The sequence below is a fragment of the Rhinolophus sinicus genome, linkage group LG05 (genome assembly GCF_036562045.2).
Source record: "Rhinolophus sinicus isolate RSC01 linkage group LG05, ASM3656204v1, whole genome shotgun sequence".
NCBI lineage: Eukaryota > Metazoa > Chordata > Mammalia > Chiroptera > Rhinolophidae > Rhinolophus > Rhinolophus sinicus.
In genome coordinates, this window is record NC_133755.1 from 1,633,376 (window position 1) to 1,654,926 (window position 21,551).

Below are 21,551 nucleotides of genomic sequence, written 5' to 3' on the forward strand. Positions count from 1 at the left end.
ACACCCACCTGTCTCCTGCTGACTATCTAGGACACCTACATGCAGCTGCTCGGAGCACACCAGCATCCACACGCGTAGCTGGCTCTGCTGCGAACTGGACGAGAAATGCAGGGCTGCCATCCGCTCTGCAGGGCGGTGCGCTGCGTCCCAGCACGCAGCTAACCCAGCTCTGCCTTCCTTGCAGGCTCCATGGTGCCCTTCTCCATGCGGATCCTGCATGCGGAGCTGCAGCAGTACCTGGGGAACCCCCAGGAGTCGCTGGACAGGCTGCACCGAGTGAAGGCCGTCTGCAGCCAGGTACCGCTTGTGCCCAGGTGGCCGCTCGGCCGGCTGCCCCTCCCACGGCAGCGTGCACCTCGCTCGCCCTTTCTCACCAGAAGCTCCACATGCCTGCCTGTCCCTCCCACCACCACCATCTCCACTTCCTCCTCAGCAAGGCGGGGTCCCGGTCGCTGAGGCCCTGGTATTCACCCCTCTGGCTGAAATTATTGGGGGGGTCGTGGATGGTTTTGGAAGAGCTTGAGTCCTGACGTCCTTCTGTGGAGTTGCTGTCAGACAAAGCAGGAAAGTGTTGTTTGGCGTAGGAATCCCACGTGGGAGCCTGCGCCCAGGCTGCCTGTGGAGGCACCGACCCTGCCAGCCCCCTCACGCACGCTGCAGGTTCTGCCAGCACCTGCTCGGGGCCAGGCAGGCCCTGGAGCAAGGGTAAGAGAATGGTTTAAAATGTCCCAGAACCGAAGCAAAGTATCTCATGACAGTGACCTTCGTAACACTGACTGATGGCAGCTGAGGTCCAGAGGCACTTTCTGAATGACTCTGGGTTGTGAGGTGACAGTCACGGAGGCACCGACAGATGAAATTATTCCCCAAGGGACGTTAGGAAGAAACGTGGGATGTAGTGCGTCCGTTTCGAGGCCGTGGGCAGCCCCGCCCGTGCTGGTGCTCCGTCCTCAGGACGGGAGTACGACCCCCACCCCTGCACCCCGCTGTGCCACTGTGTGGTGTAAGTGAAACGATGTCTGGGGTTGCTTTCAAAACTAATAACAAGCAGGTGGGAGCAGCAGCATTTTACAGTTTTTTGAAAAACGAGGTTATATTTGTCAGCTTCCTCCTCTCAGTTCCAACTCCTCTCAATGGGACTTGATGGCCTTCCAGGGTGGTGTCCCCAGGACTCCCAGCAGGGAGGGGTGGCCTCCCGGGCACACGGGGCCTCCCTCGAGCATGAGCAGCGTGCCTGGGCACCCACACCCTCGTGCTTTGTGTCAGCTTCCAGTTTTTATGTCATAACTTAAAAGATAAAAAAGAAAAACTGCTTGCTTATATATTGATCAGTTGATGGCATACTGTGTTCTGAACTATGTTTTAGATTCTGACATTTCCCTGAATCTTAAACCATAGTTAAAATATATTTATTTTCAGAAATAACTTATAACTTATTGACAAATGGTAAATTAATGATTTTCTAAACTATGCACAGATGATTTTTCTAATTGTTTTTCATTCTCCTCCATATCACATTGAGGAAAATTTTTAGTATTTGAGAGAAAATTCTGAGTCTCGGGGTGACTTGAGGGAGGAGAGGTCAGGCCAGCTGCAGTTGTTTTGCAGTCAGTTTCCTGGCCCGAGAGTTTGGTATTTTCCACATTGGACTCCTGAAGTGCACACCACAGTGTGACGACACGACTAGTGAGGAGAGGCAGACGGGTGACGGCGTGACAGCGAGGGTTGCTGTCAGCACTCCCTGTCCCATGCTGTAAGGGCCGTGCTCACCTCTCGCGGGCATTGCCTCCATCAGCGCTCACAGCAGCTGCATTTTCAGACGAGACCAGGCCTTGACAGAGTGGGAGGAGCCTGGACTGGGGCAGAGGCCCAGCTCTGGGCCCCTGGACCCCCTACCCTACCTCCTCTGTGGTGTCAGTCCCTCAGCCTTCCCCACCCCAAGCACGGTGTGGTCCCCGGGGCCTTGGGAAGCGGCATTCTGAACTTGGGTCTCGTGGACCACCTTGGCAGTGCCAGGAATCCCAGTGACTGCCGCACTTGCTTCTGCCAGAAATGGGTCTCAGTCGGTCCAGGGGCAGTGGGCTCGTCACTGGGGAGGGGGTCCCGCAGGGGAGGAAGCGTGTGGAGAGTGTGAGGGAGAACCTCCTCAGTGCCGATTCCCATCCCTTCCTCCTCCCGCAGCCTCCATTCCTGGGCCTGCCTCCTGCGTCACCCACAGGTGACGGTTCCGAGCTTGGGTCCTGGGTATACAGGCACGACTGCCTGGCGATGCCCAGCGGGGGGCACTGCGCCCAGCCACAGCCAGAATAGCCCCTCGAGTGTTCAGGGGCTGGGGCAGGCAGGGGCCAGCACTCGGGCTGCCCTCGGGAGCCACCCACTGGCCAGGAGCTGGACAGCGATCTGAGGTGTTTACTTCCAGGCCAGCACAAAACCAGGCCGTGGTTTCCAAAAGCAGTGAGTCGGCTGCTGTGTCCCGCTGCTTTCCTTGCTTCCGTGGCACCTGTTGTTGGTCTCCAAGGTAGTTCTTCTAGGCTGGCGGTCAGGGATGGTTGGAGCATCAGATGCTTGGGAAAGGGCCAGTGATACAGCGACGGGCCGAACCACGGCGCAGGTCTCCATCATTAAGCAAAATGTCACCCAGGACATGCTCACGCTTGCCTGTGTGTAGACGTCCCCGAGCCTCTGTGGATGGTTGCTGCTCCAGCAAGAGTCAGATCGTCTCAGGGTCAGTCTCAGCTTGGATGTCCCAAATGAAAAGAGACAACCTTATGTGGCAGCCAAAGTGGGGTGCAGGAGGGGCCCGGGGTAGCGGGTGTCGATGAGGAGGGAAACACTTGCCACCAGTGACACTCAGCCCAGCCAGGCCGACCTCGGTAGCCCAGCGTCTTGGGGGCCGTGCCGACAAAGGTCTCCTCTTTTTCCAGTCGGTGTCGTCCTAACCAAAGAAGCAGCGTGCCAGACCTGGGGTGTCAAGGTGTGATGTGGTTTCCTAATGGGTGTCAGCCCCACGGCCATAGGGGGAACACTGTTGCTGTGATACTTTCAAGGCGGCCTGTAGAACTCTAAGGACAGTCTGACCTCAGCAAGGAAACCGCCTGCAAACCACATGCGCTGAAGCAGAGGCACCAGTGTGTTGGTGGTGTGCTGATGGGCAGGTTAAAGGTCGCTTCATTTTTTGTTTCCGTGTCTTGTACACTGCGTGTATTAGCTTTATAATCACAGCTTTTTTTCTATTAAAAAAACATTAAACAAGGCTGTGGGACAAAGGTAAGGTAGAATTGGCGGTGAGTTTGGCGCCCAGCCGCGGTACCCCAAGCAGATAGGAAAACGCGGTTACGAGTCCTTGGCCCCCGCAGACCAGGCCTGCTCAGGAGAAGCCCAGCTTTTTCTAAGAAGAGTCACCCCAGCGTGACTGGTCTGTATATTCAGCCGTGAATCCAGGTGTGGATTTTTATGGGGCCCAATTTTAACGGGCTGTCACTCACAGGCGCTAGTACGTGGTCCAGGGTTTTAGTTTTCTCTGTCGTCTTTAAATTAACAGGTGATGAGTAGGAACCATCCAGTGAGTCAGTTCAGATGTAATGGTATCAGTCAATGCGAGTAGAATCAGTTCCCTGTGCTCCCGTGGCCTTCGGGACACTACTGGCGGTCGTGGCGGAGCACGGGCCTCCATCCTCCGGCTCTCCACAGCTGTCCCCACCTCCAGGTCCTAAGAGAGCATTGCAGACCATCGGCAAAGAGCCAAGTGAATGCACTTCTAAAAGCCACTTGCATGCGCAGATGTGGCCCTTAAACAGTGACATGCCCGATTAGCTCGCAGTGTGGGTCGTTGCTGATACTGCATGCCCAGCCTGGTTGTGTCCTCCCCCCCCCCCCCCCCAGTTCACTTCTGCTGCAGCCTCCACCCACCCCAGGCCACCTGGCTGAGGGCATTGCGTTACAGAGGTGCTCTGCAGAGAACCCACCCGTGCACGGCCAAAGGGGTCGGTGGGTAGCCATCCTTGTGTGCTCTGGACAGGAAGTGCATTCGCAGCCCATGCGGTTTGTACGCTGCTGGGGGTTACCACTGAGGCAGCGGCCAGGGTTTGTTTTCAGGAAGGGTTAATGCCTTTTCTAAAAGGATTTCCACACATGGACATACTCGGCTCTACTGTTTACTTGTAAACGCAGTTAAAAATGGAAGACAGAACAGCCATGGTCAGCCCTCTCACTGGCCAGCTGCCCAGGGGGATGCTCAGGTGGCCTGGCCGTCAGCATGCTGACAGTGCCCGGCTGCTGCCAGGCTTTGCCTCACCCACGCTGTCCGTTGCCCTACTTTCCTGCTGCTCCCACAGAGGACAAATTGATTGTGGCTTAATCAGCTAAGATGGGAGTGATTGGCAAGTGGAGAGTGGTAATTGAAAGACCGCTCTCCTGGGGTGGAAACAGTAGCTCTCCCGTTGCTGCTGCCGCCCCTGGGCCTGTGCGTGCTATGAGTGCACAAGCGGGAGAGGGGGGCATCCCTGTTGGCAGAGTTCGCAGGCATACGTGTGTCTTGACTAAGCTGGTGGTGGAAATCACGCCTTTAGAAACAGCACCTTGCATTACTGCAAACCACAGTACACGGACCTGGGAATGTCACCCATGCCCCTTAGCAGCTCCAGCCCAGCATAAAACATGATGCACCAAAAGGGAGACCCAGCCCCAGAAGTTAGCGACCGGTCCTGCAAACAGTGGGCCCTGGTGCATAAAGGCTGGAGTTGTGCATTCTTCCTCTGCTTTATCTTGGCTCATACCTTCTCTCATTCTGTGATCTGGGTGGGGGGTGAGGGGGGCAGAGAGCGTGTGTTCAGTCAAGATGTGCCTGAAGGACCCTCTGCAGACAGTGGTTGGGGGGGGCTTGGGGCCGGGCGGAGGGGAGATCTCCAGGTCTGACGTTGACCTTTGCTGGGGGAGTGACCGGCCTGCGTCAGACGGTAGATGACTATGGCCAGCTGCCTCCAGGCAGCCATCCCAGGGCATCAGGGATGCAGATAAGCAGCCTGGCCCAGTGCCTGGTCCTGGGACGGCCTCTCTCCTAGGTCCCCTCGGAGACTGGTGGGCATGGGAAGTCCTGAGGTGGGAAGACCTACCTGACATGAGGACTTTGCAGGGAAACCTAAGCCCGTCCAGGGCAGACCTGCTGTCACGTTCGTCTGCACTCAAGTAGGATGTTAGTGAGTCCTCGGGTCCTTAAATTAGGGCCAGCCCCCCCCCCCCACGCCCCGGTCTGCACACCGGATGCCTCCTGCGTAAAACTGCTTCCCTAAACCTACCCACCAACCCTGGCTACACCTCTGAGAGCCACCAAAGGGACAGGAGTGAGGCTGTCCCTCCTTGAGCTGCCGTACAGCGTGGCCTGGAGCGCGTCACAGGTGCAGGGTGTGGGAATCAGAACCTGCAGGTTAAAAAGCAGAGTCCCAGGCCATGTGTATGCTCCCGTGTCCGTGAGCTTCCAGGCTTTCTGGAGGCAGGTGTACATGTGGTTCTCCCGGGGGCTGCAGAAGTTTGCCGGGAAACCATCTGCCAAAGGCGTCAGTGAACCTGGTAGAACGCCTGCTCTGCCCTCCCCAGATAACTGCACAGAATTCGGAATGGGTTTTGGTCTCTAAATATGACTAGGTCACCAATTGCCTTTTTAAATCCTACCTGAGAATGAGGTGGTATTGGTTCTGTGTGGAGTCAGGCAGGTGGGATGTTCATTCAAGGCACATGATTTTCTCCGGGGCCAAAACACAGCCCAGTGTGATTTCTGAGTCACTCGCCTGCCCTCCCCGCTGTCCGTGGTGCTGATTCCCCGCTGTCCGTGGTGCTGTTTGTCCGCTGTTGCTGCAGTGAGGCTGTAGGTCCCAGAACTGTGCAGGCCGTGCCCAGTCCCCTACGGTGCGGCTGAGATGCAGCCTCTCAACTCGAGTCACACCCTTATACTGACATGGAACAGCTCCATCAAGGGCCATGTCCCAGCCCTGGAGCCCTTCTCTTTCTGCCTAACTTCTCCCCATTCGTCTCCAAGCAACGTCTTTGCACTTTCAAACCACTGTTATTTCAGTATTGCAGCTGCATTCAGAGATGAGCTCGTTCTAGGGTACCACCTCACACCTATCTCACCTCCTCCATTCCCCCAACCCCCGGCCCAGGATTCAGCTTCGGCTGGAGACACTGGCCCCGGAGGTGGGCCTTCTCGGCAGTATGAGGCACACAGGTTGGCCCTGACCTTGCCCTCACGCTGTTTGCACTCAGCTTCTGCAGTTCTTATTGGCCCAAGCTGTGTGCTTGTGGTTGGTTTGCTCTCAGATCCCGTGTGTCCGTATGAAACATTCCTTGACAGATTGGTTTTCATACAGGGAAAGCTGCTTCCCCTAGAATGTGTTATGACAAGTCTACAAGCGAGTTCTCTTTTTCTGATGCCTTTCTCATTTGCAACCACTGCAGATCCTGGCAAACCTGGAGCAAGGCCTGGCTGAGGACGGAAGCAAGAGCAGTGTGACCCAGGAGAACAGACAAGGTCAGTGGCCAGGCTTCTCTGCGTTCAGTAATTGCCAAGACTTACCAAACAGTTCAGCTGCAGAGGGTTTTCTCTTGGTCTCCTTCCCTGTTTTCTTCTTACTCCATAATGCATCCACCCTTTCATGCAGTCACTCACTCTGTCCTTGTTTGGAAGCCAAGCCCCATGCTTGGTGCTGTGGACATGTGAAGAGTGAGACTGGGCATGGGCCCCGTTCAGAGGGAGCCGGTCGGGTGAGGACCCGCCTGCACCAGGCGGTGTCAGGCATCTGGAAGCTTCCTCGGTGACGACGTGGGTGCTGGGCAGGAGGGGCCTGGCCTCGCCCACCATGGGGCTGCCCCGCCAGCGTACGGGAGCAAGCGGGCATGAGGAGCAGGCGTGCAGAGGGAGATGGCCCCAGGCAGAGCCTGCGGGCAGGCTGAGGACACTGGTCTTGGTCCTGAGCACTGGGTGACGGGCTGACTTGCGTTTTGATACCATCCTTCTGGCTGCAATTTCTCGAGAATGTGAGATGAACCCCTAATCATGCCTCAAAGCCCAACTGAGACCATGCATCCCTGCGAGACCCCCCGCACACCCCTCCTTCCTCAGACAGCACCTCTGCACACTGCCTGGGGCTGCCCAGCGTCTCCTGGTCCCCACAGCGTCTGCCCTGCCCGCGTCACCTCCTCCTCCAGGCGCCTGGCAGTCTCCCTCTGCGTCTGACTGGCAGTGGGCCCTTGGTGACCGCTGGCTGGCTGCATTGTGCTGGCAGTCGTGGCTTCCTGAGAAGCTGCACTGCCAGGAGACTTTGTGTGAGAGCGGGCGAGATGGCCTGCAGAGAGCACTCGGGTGGACAGCTGTGCCCTCTGCTGGGCGCAGCGCACCCCATACACGTGGCCCAGGGAAGGGGGTTGTGTCACAGTGAGTGATGGGCCAGGAGGTGCTTGCCCTTGGAGGCCAGTGGCTGTGGGCGGTGTTCATGCCCTAATTCAGCGTCCTTTGTTTGCGGAATCCCGGTGACTGCTAGCTTGGTAGGCATGTCAGTGCTTCCTTCGCAGTAATGTCTTTGCAGATGAATTAACCTGGTGCAGGACGGAGGGCACTGCTCACCAGGGCGGGCGGCTCTCCAGATGTCTCTCCCCGTCACGTGCCCCACCGGGGTGCCGTGGGAACGAGCAGGCTGTCAGTGGTCCCGGAAAGCAGTCCCTGGTGCTCTGCCCACACATCCCAGGCCTACAAGGCGGAGAGGCGAGGGCCCGGTAGCGGGAAGCCTCGGCCAGGCAGTCTGCAGCTCACTGAGACACATTTACATTCCTTAAGAAAGGCTATTGCTCGGAATGTCTTTTCCCAAAAGTCATATTACAAATGGAATTTAACCAGCTAATGTACTTTTAACTGCTGAAAGCAAAGTGAGTTAAGTTCTTAATTCTGGCAATTGAGTTTTTGTGTGCTTCTTAAGCACTCCAAGAATGGGCATAATTTCTAGGCGATTGTTATCCCAAAACTGACCACTGATGCTGGAGGCAGGGGAAGGTCCAACCAAGGCTCCCCGGTTGTCGTCACACAGCTGCGTCCAGGTCGTGCTCGGCAGCGACGGCACAGGCTTGCCATGTGACTGGACCGCTTGCCCCGCCACCTGCCTCTCCCCTCGCCCCTCGGTGCTCGCCTCGGGCTCCTCTGAGGCAGCGGACAGAGCAGAGGCCTGAGGAGTGAGGCCTGGGGTCAGGAAGGAAGTCCCTCGGGCCTCTGTGGGCCCCGACTCGTTAATCAATTAAAATCAGCTCGGTCTTGAAAACCAGTGTTACTTCTGGTCATTCTAACATATAAACAGATAAAGGTCTGCGGGGGGCTGGCAGGGAGCCGTTGGTCAGCCGTCCCCTCACCCCCCACGCAGCTGCCTGGGGCGTTGGGAGTCAGTGGAGAGAGAGGTAGCTGAGAGCGGTGGGGAGACTGGAGAACGGGCTGGGCCTGGCCACCCTGGACCAGTGCACAGGTGCTCCAGGGAGAAAGCAAGCTGCAGGGCCAGGAAATGCCCAGAGTGGCAGCATGGCGGCTGCAGATGCCCGTGGGCGGCCTCCCCTTCAGCGTGCGTGACCTTTAGGGCAGAACCTCTGTGCCTTGTCACGTGATCTCACGAAGCTCCGTGAAACAGGTCGGGGGGGCGATGGGGGTTGGTCTTTCTATATTTGAGAGGTCTGGAAACAGACCTGGGGAAGGCAGAGCCCCGTGGCCAACCCCAGGGAAGCCTTGTGGCTGGTGGCGGGTGCCTCCCACAGGTCATCGGTGGGGCGTCCCCGGGGCCCTCGTGTTCCTCAGGAGCTAACGTAGGAAACCAGCCATGGCTGTCTGCCCGGAGGCTGAGTGCTGCCCTCCTGTTGTGTTGCTGCGGCCCTTTGGTGGCCCTACCATGTGTGTGTGGGCAGCACATGAGCACCTAGACCAGGCCCAGCCTTGGGGACAGAGGGACCTTCTCAGTCAGCTCACCGGACTGGCCCAGAGCTGAGGGCCGGACGCCTCCGCTGGCCGCTCACTGCTGCCCCTCTCTTCCAGCCTCCGTGCAGCTGTGGAGGTCCCGCCTGGGCCGTGTGACGTGCTCCATGGCCAACTGCCTACTGCTGATGAAGGTGCGTGCCGTCCAGGGAGGGAGCTGGCGGGCGCTGCGGGAAGCCCCCTGGGAGCCGGGAGGGTACACCCAAGCAGAGGGCTCAGTAACACTGGGGGAAATCGACTGTGATTTCTGCAAGAAATGGCACCAGAAGGGAGGATTTTCCTTGTCAGGGTTAATTGTTCAAGTGTGGATCTAGATGATTTAATTAGAACCAGCCTTCACACTCTCACTCTCGCCCTCTTCCTCTGTCTGTCGCATCTTATTGTCTGAGTCCCACCCCAGAAAAGGCAGCCTTTGTTCTCCCTGTGTTAGTGGAGGGTGTTTTTCCTTGTCTGGGTTTGATTTGGTGATTGATGCTTTGGCATCTGGAGACAGGCTTCTCCACAAGACCTGCTCTTAGGACACCACCCCAGACCTGCAGCCCCTGAGGGGACAGCTTACCCGTCAAATGGAGGAGGCTGCACTGAGGGTGGTAGTGCTTGTTTTCCCAGTCTCTTCTCTTCCTCAGGCTGGCCCTCCCCAGCTCCACAGAAGTGTCTCTCTCAGCTTCTCCCTTTGAGCACCCAGCCCAGCTCCCCTCCAGCCCCACGGCGGGGTGACCTGCACTGAGTTGGTGGCAGAGCTGCCAGCTACAGGCGCTGCAGGCCGGAGCTGCTGCAGGAATCAATTAGCCACTGACAGAAGCAGAGCTGGGAACACCTTCTGGGCTGTTACGAGAGGAGATGGGAACCCCTCCCACGGGCCCCCAAGGTCATTTGTGAGAGCTGGATTTGCAGCAGACTGAGCAAGCCATTTACCATGTGGAGAAATGTGCTTGTGGGGCTCCACGTTTAACCCTGACGTGCAGCTGTGTGACACCTACACCGACCCCTCGCAACCCCCTTGCAAGCTCAGAACCAAAAGCAGCTCCTCCACTGGGTCAAAACGAGGTGTGGCCAGAACCTGCCATAGAGGGGCCAGTGCCGGGCGTGCGTGGAGTTCCCGTCCGGCGGCCCCCACCTTCCATGCGCCCTTGTAGAGTATGACATTGGGTCAGAGTGACCGTGCAGCAAGCACCCTTTCACATCCCTGGAGGAGCTCCAGCCACCTCAGAAACGAGGCTCAGAGCCCATGTGCCTGCAGCCCCTCCGGCTCTGGCATTCTTGCAGCTCTCCTCGCTCTGGCTTCACTTGGAGCTGTTCTCCCTTCACGTCCCACATGCAGCATTTCCGACAAGCCCGGCCAGCTGCCCGCGGGCGATCGTGTCCCTCGTGCTCTCGCACCTTAGCCCTGTGCCTGTCCCCGGCACCTGTGGGCAGGAGGGCGGCACCGTGATCGGGCTGCTCCCCGAGGCCAGGATCCTGTCCCCTCTGCCCCTCCAAACAGGCCATTCTCCCCAACTGCTGATAAATCACAGTCAGCTCTGAAACCCCGCTGCCTGCCCTCCCGCCCCGGGGCCACTGTCAGCTGCTGAAAGTCACAGGCTCACACAGAGGAACCACATTGTAAATTCGCAGGGCTGATGTTTCATTAATCGTGGGGCTCAGACTCCCCCGGAGGGAGTTACCTGTTCCACTGGTGGGTTTTTAATGTGCATTTTTAAGGCACATTAATAGAAGATTAGGGGATAAAAATGCTTTTCTTTGTTGCACTGTCATAGTAATCAGCCCACTGGGTGCCAAGCACAAGTCTTCCACCTGCATTGTTGGGACTCGGTACAGAGCATATGATTGTGTTTCAAAAAGACTTTTACGAGAATGCAGTTTAATTTAAAATTTTAGATTAATCCTTCGTTTTCATGAGGTGAAAGGGGGAGTGAAGAATGTTGCAGTCAGGCCACTGCAGCGTGTGCTTTCTGGAGCCGTCTGGTGAGTGTGCTTCGCATTACAGCATCGGCGGGTGTCCCGTCAGTCACATGGGCATATGGGCTGACGAGCGGTTATTTAACCAGCCATTTAATTATTTCTAATAACATTTCTGTTACAGAGAAAGGGCTATTGATGTAGCTCTTTAATGATGAGAAATGTGGTCGTAGCGTCTGCCCCAAGTGTGTGCACAGTGCACTGTCGGCACCAGCCTGGTCTTGCAAAGCCGGCAGTGTCGCCAGTCCCACTGCTTACGTGCCGCCTGGTTCCCTCCGGCTCTCAGTGGCCTGAGGCGCCCACACTGGCAGACCCTCGTGTGCTTCCCGCCTGCATGGCCCGAGTGCCCACACCCCCACTCTGCCCGGCGCCTGTCCTGTCTGCTTACGGCCTCTAATGGGCCACGCATGCAGTAAACCACAGCACGCGAGCCTTTTCTGGCCGCAGGTGGTTGGAAAGCTGGTTTGCAGCCACCAAACAAGTGTGGCTGCTGACAGAAGGTGAACACTGAGCTGCAGTGGGTTTCTCCTGTAAGCAAGCCATGCCCACCCGATTCCAGAGCCAGCTCTGCAGCGTGTGCAGAGGAGTGAAGCTCCCCAAAGAGTCATCTCAGTCACTTTCCCTGAAAGGGGCTGGATTTCCTCCACCTGCAGCAAATACACCGTCTTTGTGTAAGAAGCTCTCAACGCGCTGCCCTCGGTTTCCCTTTGCCGGGCTCTGTGACAGGCCTGACCCGCTCCCGCCTGGGCCAAGGTCCATGTGGCCACCCCGCGGCCCTGCCCCCTCCTGGCTGACCTCTTGCCTGGAACCTGCTTTCTCACTGGGTCCCCACAGGGGGCCCAGGGAGAGCCGTGTTTTAACAGCTTAGGTAAAACAACCCTCCACCGGGGATCACTGCTTGGTTTTTAAAACCGCCCTTTCCATATCCGGTTATCTTCAAACCATAGACTCCTGGCCTCAAACTGAACAAAGTAAGGCAGTGACGCTGCCCGGGAAGCCATCCTGGAAGGGACGCTGCCATGGCCCTGCCCACCGGGAACGGCCCTGTCACCACCCTCATCCCGCCCTGGCGCTCTGGCCAAGATGTGGGGCACGTTCACTAGAACCAACCCAAACGTCCCCAGTGCCTGTTGTTCACCCTGAGCTGGAAGTAAGGGGTGGGTGCTCACAGGAGCCCCGCCAGCCACCACGCAGAGTCACTGCCCCTCCACGAGACGGGCCTCGGCACGTGCTCACACACGCATGGCACACACGCGTGCACACACGCACATGTGCGCGCCGTGACAGGCAGAACAAAGCAGGTTCTGCCAGCTCCCCGCACACTGTGCGCCTTGGATGAGGCTCATTTTAATGAGCTGCACGTGAAGGTGCCAGACAAGAGTCTGTATTTCCTGCTAGGCTGGAATTTTACTTGTCATCTGTCTTTCTTTATAACGTCCCAATTAGCAGAGTAGTAACTCCAGTCCCAGTTTGGATAAGACTGGAAATGTAGACTAAAGAAATGAAGGTACCTTTGGGCTTTACGGAGAATAAGTTAGGGGGAAGCTCCGCTGGTGCCGTGTTTATTGCTGCCCGTGGGCCATGCTCAGGAACACAGTCAGCGCCGTGCCCAGTGCACAGCTGGGCATGTGGGTGCTGGGCAGCAAGGGCTCGCCGGGGTGGCTTGCCCTGCTCCCTCCTCCCTGAGGCGTCCAGGTCAGCCTGGTGCCTGTGGAGGCTGTCGCCATTCAACCCGGCCGAGGGCAGACGGCGGGGTGCCCGACGAGGGCCGGGAGAACCGAGACGGGGCACTTGGCCGCTGCAGGTGCCACACAGCGGCCTGCACAGCGTTTTCCATGCCCCTGTGAAGGTCATTTGCAGAGCGACCTCCTGCATGATGTGCAGTGTTCCGGTGCGGCCGTCTGGCTGACAACCTGATGCTCGCTCGTTCAGCAAAGTTGTTTTCTGGCCCTTTGTCTGTTTATATTTAAAGACTTTAACTCCATTTCTAGCATAGATGTTTAAGAGAAACTTTTCTTAAGCGTGGTTTAGCTAAGTGGCTGGTGGAGACAAGACAGAATTCACCGATTCACCCAACAACTGTCAGGAAGGAACGTGATGGCGACACCAGCCAGGAGAAGTGTGGTCGCTACTAGAGGTGGAAGCAGAAAGGCCCAGAGGCCCCTCAGCCTCGGTGACGTCCCCGAGACGGGCGAAGGGCAGGCCCGCGGTGCCGGCTGGCCATGTGGCTCCCGCTGGGTGTCCTGCCGCCCACCCCACGTGTCCCTGTGTCCACTGTGGCTCTGCAGGCACTTGACTCCCTACACGGAAGGCGGCGAGCGACCTCTTCCCTCTGAAACCTCTGGCGCTTTGTCTCCCCAGGACTACGTGCTGGCTGTGGGTGCCTACCGCTCCGTCATCCAGTGTCACCCCGAGCAGGAGCCGCAGCTGCTCAGTGGCATCGGCCGCATCTTCCTGCAGGTGGGCGCCGCCCACGCACGTGAGCCGGGTGGGGAGGCCGGACCGGGCACCAGCCATCTGTGTTGTGGGGCGGCTAGATGGGCGGACCCGCCCCAGGAGAAGCAGCTGACGGAGCCGAATGTTAGCTCGTGTGGCGGGAGCACGAGGAGCCCAGGCCCGACGGACGGGAACGCACGGTCCAGTCCGGTGCCGGCACAGCTGCGTCTGTGCAGAGGCCTCCTTCGCCTTCCGGAAGCTGTGCCTCTGGGGGGCTGTGGGGGGGAGGGGGGGTTCACCCCGCTACTCCCGCAGCCCCACCCACTGGCCCTTTCTGGAAGAGGGATCAGATGCACTGAGCGTTTTCAGGTTTGCTGCAGAAATTGCTGCCCCAAAGGACGAAGTTCCAGGGAGGCCCGTGTCCCCAGGTCCCTGCGTTTGTAATTTCAGGGGAGGCCCGTCTCTGGGCTTGTGTGTGCACATACACACTCTTCTCAGGCATTTGGTACCTGCCTCTGTCTGCATAAAAATAAGTCAGGAGATTTCCTTTGTTCTCTGCAGAGTTTTGGCTATTTTGGAATTGTCTGTTCCTTGAAGGCTTGAATGAGTCACCTAGGAAATTCCGTGCTGAGCTCCTGGGGTCTGTGGGCAGGTCTCCCTGACTCACCGACTGGCCCTGCTTTCGGGGTTCTGAGCCTGCAGTGTTTCTGTCTGGTTCCGGAATCAGTGTTGGCACAGCGTCCTAGGTCACCTGTCTGGTCCATATTTTCATATGTATTTGCATCGAGTTGAGTGAAAGACAGTCCTTTCATAATTCCTTCAATTTCCTTTCTGCCTGTAGGTATTTCTCCTACGTTTATAATTCGGTTTGTTTATAGTGCTTCTTTCTTGATTAGTTCATGCACTTGCTATCTCTCTTCTTCAAATGCCTAGTTTGGGTTTCTTTACCTGTTTGCTGACTTTACTAGATATTCTGCGTGACTTGTAATTGCTTTTTGACGTGTCTCGTCAGTGAGTAACAGGCCGCAGAGGGGCTTCCTATGTGCCGCAGGAAGGGACGCGCAGGACAGATGCCACTGTTTTCTCCTCGGGGGTGTGGTTTGTGCGTTTCGTTTGTTTTTCCTGCTCCTCATGTGTGTGGGGAGCCACTGGGAAGGGTCTGACACTGCCCCCTCGTGCCCGGTGAAGTCAGCTGCCAGTCTCATGGACTCTGGGGGAAGACGTGAGACTTGAAGGCCATCTATTACTCACAGCACTCAGTACAGCCAGAATGTCACTTCTGTCACCAAACACCAAGCCCGGTTTCTTCGGGGCAGTGCCAGGGGCTAGCTGCAGTGGCCTCACTGCTGGAGAGGAATCTTGACCTTCGGGAACACATCTGTGCTGCTGGGCAGTCAGCTCGCTGGTACTTGGCTCCGGAGGGACAGGGTCCAGCTCCCGAGGAAGGGTGTTGGTGAACGGAGGGCAGGTGGGGTCTCTGCCTGGGGGCAAGCAGGAGGCGAGGCCCACTCGCGATGTCGCCCCGCAGTAGCTGGAGAAGCTGCGGGTCAGGATTTGCTGGCCGTGGCAGGGTGTTAGCTGGTGCTGCTCGGTGAGCTGTCCCTCCGCTAGAATGCAAGTAGCACAAACCAGCTCATTTTATTCTAAGGGAATTATTTATGATGTGGACAGAGGACCAGGTATGTAGGGTCCTGGCTGTTCCTGTAACAGAGTCAGCACTCAGACTTGTGTTTCATTACGCTAGCAGCCCTGGGACACAAAGGCACTGGTGTCACCGTCCCCTTCTGTGGAAGCTTGTCCTAACAGGAGTCTTCTTTTGCTGTCACGTGTTCCTCATAAGCCTTCGGTCATTGATTTCAGTCCTTGTGCTTTTGAGGCAGAGACCGGCTCCCTTACCAAATGCCACGTGCCTCTCGGACAATGGTGGCACAGGGACACGTTGGCCATTGGGAGTCCCGGCTGGTCTGGGCTCCCTAACTCAGGGCACTGACGGGCTTCTTCGTGTGTGTGGTAAAAGTGGGCTGTGCTTTTCCTTTTCAGAATTCTGTACTGGGCAAAATATGGCTTAGAAAATTTTAATTTTGATGGTCTCTGTCATTTAGCTGGTACGGGGCCTGCGATTATACGAAACCATAAATGTTCCATTCTTTAGTCGTTCATTTTATCGTTATTCTACTTGCTGCTCTGCCACTACAGCAGAACTCCTTTCAAAGGGTACAGACTGAAAAGTGGACTTTTAGTCCAGCACGTGCGCTAGCAAGTGTTTCCGAGGTGGACATGTCGAAATCCCGCTGTGTCCTAAATGCCTCTTGCTTGTTCTGTTTGTTTTTTCAAAAAGTAATAATTAGTCGATGTTTACCACATGTCCCCATGCCCTAACGTGACATTAGGGAACTGTGTGTTGGATGTGGGCCTGTCCCCTGAACTGACTACATTTTGTCAAAGCAGATTGGAGACATAAAAACAGCTGAAAAGTATTTTCAAGATGTGGAGAAAGTAACCCAGAAATTGGATGGACCGCAGGGGAAAATAATGGTTTTAATGAACAGGTATGTGTTTTAAAATTGGATATTTCTCAGATTTCCCCGAAGAGTGTGAAGTCGCTGAGCAGCAAAGGCCCCCAGGGCCAGTACCCGCCGTCGTCCCCCTGCCTGCCCCAGGTCTCTCAGCTCCGAAACAACCGTAGACCTGAGGAGCTGGGGGTTCCTTGAGTTGCAGTCCTGTTCTTCTAGTCATAAAAACTGACTTTCAAATTCCCGCCCCCCTGCTTTTCCAAGTACCGTGTACAGTGGCCCCATTTCCAGCGTAAGTTTGCATAAATGCTTACCCCTGTTTTGTGTCTGGCGTTGGCTTTTATTAGATGGGTCTGTGGGCCTGTATTTACCGGGAAGGAGCTGAGGTGGGACCAGATTTTGTAGCAGGAAAGGATTTTAGATGCAGTTATGACGTCTGTGTTAATAAAAGTTAGACCTACTTGAACTTCTTGCCAGAATGCATGACGGGGTTTTGTCCCAAATGTATCACCTGCTCCATCTGGAGAGCGTGGCCCCCACAGTGCTCGGCACTGTGCTTGGAGCAGATGTCACCTGCCCTGTCTGTGCGGTTTGGGGAACCGCCCTGCCCGTTGGGTGGCACACCAGCATCTCATCTCTGTTTGCTAACTGCTAATGTGTCGCTTACATTCCAGAGCTTTCCTTCACCTCGGCCAGAATAACTTCGCAGAAGCCCACAGGTTCTTCACAGAAATTTTAAGGATTGAACCAACAAACGCAGTGGTAAGCTATTGCAGCACATGACAGCCCACAGCTGCAGCCGCAGACACATGGGCCCTGGCGGCAGTGGGGTGGCTGTCAGGGCTTCTGCCCCATGCAGCCCCGGGCCCAGAGAGCCGCAGTCATGCCGCGGGCCGGGAGCGGGCAGCTGGTCACCGTGCCCGCGGCGTGTCTTCCCCTCCAGGCGAACAACAACGCAGCCGTGTGTCTGCTGTACCTGGGCCGCCTCAAGGACTCCCTGCGGCAGCTGGAGGCCATGGTGCAGCAGGACCCCGGGCACCACCTGCACGAGAGCGTGCTCTTCAACCTGACCACCATGTACGAGCTGGAGTCCTCACGCAGTGCGCAGAAGAAGCAGGCCCTGCTCGAGGCGGTCGCCGGCAAGCAGGGCGACAGCTTCAACACGCAGTGCCTCAAGCTGGCCTAGGCCCTGCCCCGCGGCCGCCACAGGGACCCCGTGACAGTCCTGTGATTGGAGCCAGGGCCACGCTGCTCAACAGGCAGCTGGACCCCGCGGCTCAGTGCATGTGGCTGCAGGGGCGCAGGTGCCGTGAGGACGGTGGTCGCGACGGAGGAGATCCCCAGACGCACTGCCCCTCCTGTGTACTCCTGGGAGCAGCATGTCCTCTGAGCAAAGCCGTCAGCTCCCCACACGCTCTGTAATGTAAATCATCGTCAGCCTGTCTGAGTGCCTGCGGCCTTTATAAACATGGAGACAGGCTCCAAACTAAGTGCCCCCCCACCTCCTCCCCCCCACACATCCCAGGACTGAGTGCAGCTGCTTTACTCGTCTGCTTCCGTTTCAGCCTGTGAACACCCTGCACAAGCCGGTGATGGGGACAGAGCGCCCCGTCGCTTCCCGTGTTCCGTACATCACGGGCACAGCGTGCGCTTAGGGAGTCAGTCCAACAGCACAGGCGAGGGCACAGACGGCCGCCTTCAGTGGCCACCACCCTTCACGGCTGGACGTTGGGACTTGTTCCTCCTCTTACCCAACCTACACCCCTGAGAATGTCTTCCCTTCCCTGGGAAAGGCTGGCAGGTCCTTTCGGTCGCTACTCTTCTAGTGCCGTCAAGGTTAGAACTCAGGCGAAACGCTGTGGTATAAACATCTAGTGCAGAAGTGAAGCGAGCGTTTGTAATAAAGGAAAAACACCAACACATACCGGGCAGACGGCCTCAACAGTTACTGAAATACAGATTTATTACACATTAAAATCGAGGAAAGGGATGAGACGGCCACGACTGTTGGATACCAAGGAGGTTCTAAAACCTCTCCAAGGAGAGAAAAATAAAACTTGTGTGTTTCAGTCGCCCCAAAAATCTGATGATGTCATTTGAATTCGCCACCCCAGTGTTTTCCTTCAGATCTGGCTTTGGCAGGCGGATGAGGCTCAGCCTCCAGCTTGAACCTTGCCGGAGGCCGCAGAGGTGTCTGTCCCCATGAACCTGCGTTTCCAGGTCTGTGGGTGAGAACAGTCCCGTCAGTTGTGCATAAAAGCAGGTGATCTCACACGGGCTCCCAGGGCAGAGCCAGGCAAGCTGGAGACAGGACTCAAGGTTCCCCAGTGAACTGGGGTTTGCATCCCCAGACGTGCGGCAGGACGTCTCTCGCGATGCTGACGTTGTCTCCCCAATACCCGACCCTGCGGCCTAGGCCCCGAGGTGGCCCTGGCACTCGCTTGGCTTCGGGCACACACGCAGGTGATGCTGGCAGGACCTCTGCTGGGCCAGGGCTGCAGGTCCTGCTCTGACCAGGAACCACCCAGTTCAGGGGGGATGCAGGACCCAGGATGTCCTGCCTGGGACAGTGAAGAGCCTGGACGGTGGGAACCAGGTTCCCCGGTTTTCTGGCCCCGGAGCATATAAGCACCACATGGTCAGTCAGTGTGCCAGGGCCACCAGGATGTCCTGGCCTCCGCCACCGAATGTGCTCTAGGCCATCCCTGAGCCCTGGATTCTGGTCTCATCCTGTGTAGGTTGGGGGGCCAGGAATAGCCAAGGTCAGAAGGAAAGGGCCAAAAATGGGTTTAATTCAACTAAAGAATAGAAGTGTGGACATTTCTTGCAGGCCGGAGAGTGGCTCAGACGGCGCCCTCCCCAGCGGGTAGGCCTGGGCTGCTGTCTCCCAGAGCTGCGTCCTCTGCATACAACTCACGGCCACATCTCCAGGGAGTCCCAGTCTCCCTAACACCTCTTGAATAAAAACAGAACAAACACCGCTCCTGGGCGGGGCCCAGAGCAAACCACACGAGCTCCTGGCAGCACTGGAGGGTCCAGACGCCCCAGGAAGCCAAGCCATCAATCCTGTCCAGTCTCCGTAATGGCAGTTTGTTACAATCGCGGATGATAAAGTATCTCTTGCTCATTCAGGAGCCATCTCACTTTCTCATGTTTCTCACCCTGATTGTTACAGGAAAAGCAACCAGACTCCGATTTCTCCAACCTCGGCATCTGCTGCATAAACGCTACTTCAGCATGTTGTGTGTTTTTAGGGAACACAGTGCTGTTCAAATACGAGGTGACTACTTTTATAACTGCGTTTATAACTTCACAAACGCATTGAGCCGTTAAGCGAGGCAGAGAGCACCTTGCCACTGGGCAGAAGAACAGCTGCAGCTGCAGCCACGCTTGCCCTGGGCGGGTCCCTCTGCTTGTGTGAATTCTGCAGGTCTTCGTGGGCCTGCCACCTCCATGAAGTCCTGCGGGGTCGCCCTTGCAGGAGGTGACACACCACGCTCTGAAGGCCCCTCTCCCCACAGACTTACGGGACACACTGGAGAAACAAGCCCATGATCACAGCCCTCCTTCCCTCCCCCTCCCCTCTCCCGGCCCCCACTTTGCTCACTGAGTCCTAGGAGGGCTGTCAGCAGGGGTTTGCTGTGATGGGCCAGATGGTAAATACTGCAGGCGTTGCGGCCATGTGCCATCTCGGTCACATCTTCTTTGGCTTGTTTTTGTTGTCACAGCTGTTTAAGGCTCTGAAAACCATTGTGAGCCTGCAGGACATTCAGAAATAGGCCGCCGTCCACCTTGAGCCCGGGGGCTGTTTGCTGACCATCTTCTGGGAGAGACCTGGCCATAGCAAGTGCCCCCGATAGATACTGCACGAATGTCACATCCTCTTCAGTGTGACACCAAAGCAAAGGCACTGAGAAGGTGGGGTCTGCCACCCTGAACTTGGGGCCTTGGTGAAACAATTGCTTCTCTTCCTGTTAGAGGATGATAGCAGGTTGTCACGGCTTCACTGGCTTGTCCCCACAGAGCAGACACACGGTGCCGCGTGTCCCAGCCGTCCACTGGTTCCTGCTTTAGAGGGGAGACCACAAGCCCGTGAGGCCGGCCCCATTCCCTCTGACGGCTCCTGCACTGCCTCTCCCCACCATCCAGCCACCTGGCCTGCACACCTGCTGCTTCCTGCGCCTGAAAGCTGTTCCCCAGTGCCCTCCCCCCACCCTCCCATCCACAGGTTGAAGCCCTAATCCCCAGTGTGGCTGTAATTGGAAAGGGGCCTGTAAGGAGATGATACAGACTGAAAGCGGAAGTGTGGGTCCTGATCCACCGTGACGGGGGACCACCCAAGGGTTCCCCCCACCGACACCAGTGGTGCGTGCACAGAGGAGAGGCTTTGTGAGGACACAGCCAGGGCCAGAGGCCTCAGGGCCAGCCAGACAGCCGTGCCAGGATGATGAGTGTGTGCCCCCCAGGTCGAGTGTCCTAACACTTGACGGGGACGTTCAGACATACTCGTCCTCCTGGGCCCTCAGCTCTCGGGACCGGAGCTGAAGGCGCGGGAGCCGGCTGGCCACAGTGGGCAGGCGTCCCGAGGACAGGCTGCTGGCAGCTCTCCTGGTTCCTGGGAGGCACTGGGAGGCCCCAGGCAGCTCAGAGCCACCAGCGTTGACGCCAAGATGTGTGGCCACTGGCCTGAGGCCCCGGCCCTGAGAGTGAGCCCGTCATCCTGTGCCCGCCCCCTGCCCCCCGCCCCTTGTCCTGCAGGGTGACCATCAGAGCACCAGCGTTAGAGGATGCCCCCATGGAGGGACGTGGGAACGAAGGCAACTCGTGTTGCTGTCATCGCTCATCCTTTGCCAGGTGGCCACATCACCCACACGAGATCCGACTTGGGTTTCAGAACAGTTTGTGCAAAAGAAACCCAAGTGTTTTTAACACAGGAAATGAAAGACACTGAAATGAACTGAGAGGGGGCACAGGAGGCCCTTCCTGGTGGCGGCCCTCATGAAGCACACTCATCCCAAAAGGGAGACCGAGGCCCCAGCGCCAGGTCCCCACTCAGCCCCCGCCCCTGCGACCTGGGCGGCGTCCCCCTGCCGGGTGGCTCCAGTGCCCTGACCCCACATCAAGTAGGAGAATGCTGCAAAAACATAACTTCCTACAAGCAGGAAACACAGAAACGCAGAGGAGGGTGTTGGTTGGGCTCTGCGGCCCCGTCCCCCCGCCCCATCCAGCCCCCAGATTTCCCTTCATATCCCAGCCTCACCCAGGCTCCTGCGCCGCCCTCCTCAGGGCCCAGCCAGGCAGAGTAGGAAGGACACCTGGGGAGTTGCCAGCATCCTGGGCCAGCGTTGGGGTGCACGTGCGTACACACACACATGGCCTCATTTTTCCAAATGGACAGTTGTTCCAGCCTGTCGGCTCCATCAGGGCTGACGGAGCACAGGTAGGTGTGCGACCTGTCGAGTAAGAGTGAGCTTCACCCGCCCTCCGGTGTCCCATTAAGAGCAGGAGGCCTCCCCGCCCCCAGCAGCCACCGAAGGAAGCCCCTGGTCACCGAGGGCTGCTCTGGGCTGTCGGAGGCGTGGGGTGGCCTGGGGAGGCCGGCGGTGCTACCAGCACCAAGAGCTCACCTTTCGGTTTTCCAAAGGGGC

General features: G+C 57.3%; 1 protein-coding gene and 1 long non-coding RNA gene across 4 annotated transcripts in view; one reads left to right on the plus strand and one right to left on the minus strand.

Annotated features, from left to right (window-relative positions):
• Positions 1 to 17,985, plus strand: part of TRAPPC12 (trafficking protein particle complex subunit 12) — a 50,447-nt gene extending 32,462 nt beyond the window's left edge. For all 3 annotated transcript variants that reach the window (XM_074331635.1, XM_074331636.1, XM_074331637.1), the window contains 7 exons: positions 185 to 297; positions 6,451 to 6,523; positions 9,056 to 9,129; positions 13,316 to 13,414; positions 15,839 to 15,939; positions 16,578 to 16,665; positions 16,847 to 17,985. In XM_074331635.1, the coding sequence (XP_074187736.1) occupies positions 185 to 297; positions 6,451 to 6,523; positions 9,056 to 9,129; positions 13,316 to 13,414; positions 15,839 to 15,939; positions 16,578 to 16,665; positions 16,847 to 17,089 (791 nt within the window). In that variant the 3' untranslated portion in view covers positions 17,090 to 17,985. The remainder of the gene's footprint in view (positions 1 to 184; positions 298 to 6,450; positions 6,524 to 9,055; positions 9,130 to 13,315; positions 13,415 to 15,838; positions 15,940 to 16,577; positions 16,666 to 16,846) is intronic.
• On the minus strand, positions 17,844 to 21,152 carry LOC141571492 (uncharacterized). Its single transcript, XR_012496226.1, has 2 exons — positions 19,511 to 21,152; positions 17,844 to 18,125 (listed from the first exon to the last, which is right to left on the minus strand). It is a non-coding gene; the product is annotated as an uncharacterized LOC141571492 (long non-coding RNA).
• Between the last annotated feature and the right edge of the window lie 399 nt (positions 21,153 to 21,551).